This window comes from Egretta garzetta, unplaced genomic scaffold (assembly GCF_000687185.1).
Source record: "Egretta garzetta isolate BGI_Z169 unplaced genomic scaffold, ASM68718v1 scaffold283, whole genome shotgun sequence".
Lineage (NCBI taxonomy): Eukaryota > Metazoa > Chordata > Aves > Pelecaniformes > Ardeidae > Egretta > Egretta garzetta.
In genome coordinates, this window is record NW_009259043.1 from 1,627,571 (window position 1) to 1,628,236 (window position 666).

A 666-nucleotide genomic window follows, 5' to 3' on the forward strand; every position below is an offset into this window, starting at 1 on the left:
CAGCAAGGCCTTGGGCGCCGGAGCTGCCGCCGCAGCCGCCTCCCGCTTGCCCTCTCCGGCGTGCGGGTGCCCGGGCATCGGGCCAAGGAGGGGCGCCTGGCCGCAGGTGTGAGGCCCGGGCCACACCAGGGAGCAGGGCCTGGCGAAGCAACCCGCGTCCTGCCGCAGCACCCCGCCTCGGGCGCCTGCTCTCTGATCCCAACCACGCTTGCAGGCAAGCGTGAAGGACGTTCAAGTCCTTAACCGAGATGAACAGAGAGGAGAAAACGACTAGTTTGAAGCAAACATCGCCGAATCAAGACTGGCTGAGGTGGGAAGGGACCTGTGGAGGCCGTCTGGTCTAACCCCCCTCCTCAGGCAGGGAAAGATGCTCGTTGCAGAGCCTCGGCAGGCGTGGCTTCAAAGCCACCCTCACTCCTTCCAAGCCCATTCTTTTACTCCCTAATGCAGGGTTAAACATGACGTGACACGGCCATATCCTGCTGTGGTTTGGGATGTGTTTTGGGAAGTGTGGTGACTGGGGATTTGGTGGTTAGTGAAGGAAATATACTCCAAAGAGTTAATAGCGTAGGCAAAGACCTAAGGGATACACACACTTCAAATACGTGGGGACAGGACATTACTACCTCAGATCTCACCCATTAACCGGCCCAATAACTCCCCCCA

At 59.0% G+C, this 666-nt stretch overlaps 1 protein-coding gene across 1 annotated transcript in view; it reads right to left on the bottom strand.

The window, feature by feature from the left end:
* Positions 1-78, bottom strand: part of DUSP22 (dual specificity phosphatase 22) — a 42,924-nt gene extending 42,846 nt beyond the window's left edge. The window contains exon 1 of the mRNA XM_035890583.1: positions 10-78. Coding sequence (XP_035746476.1) covers positions 10-78 — 69 coding nt within the window. The remainder of the gene's footprint in view (positions 1-9) is intronic.
* Between the last annotated feature and the right edge of the window lie 588 nt (positions 79-666).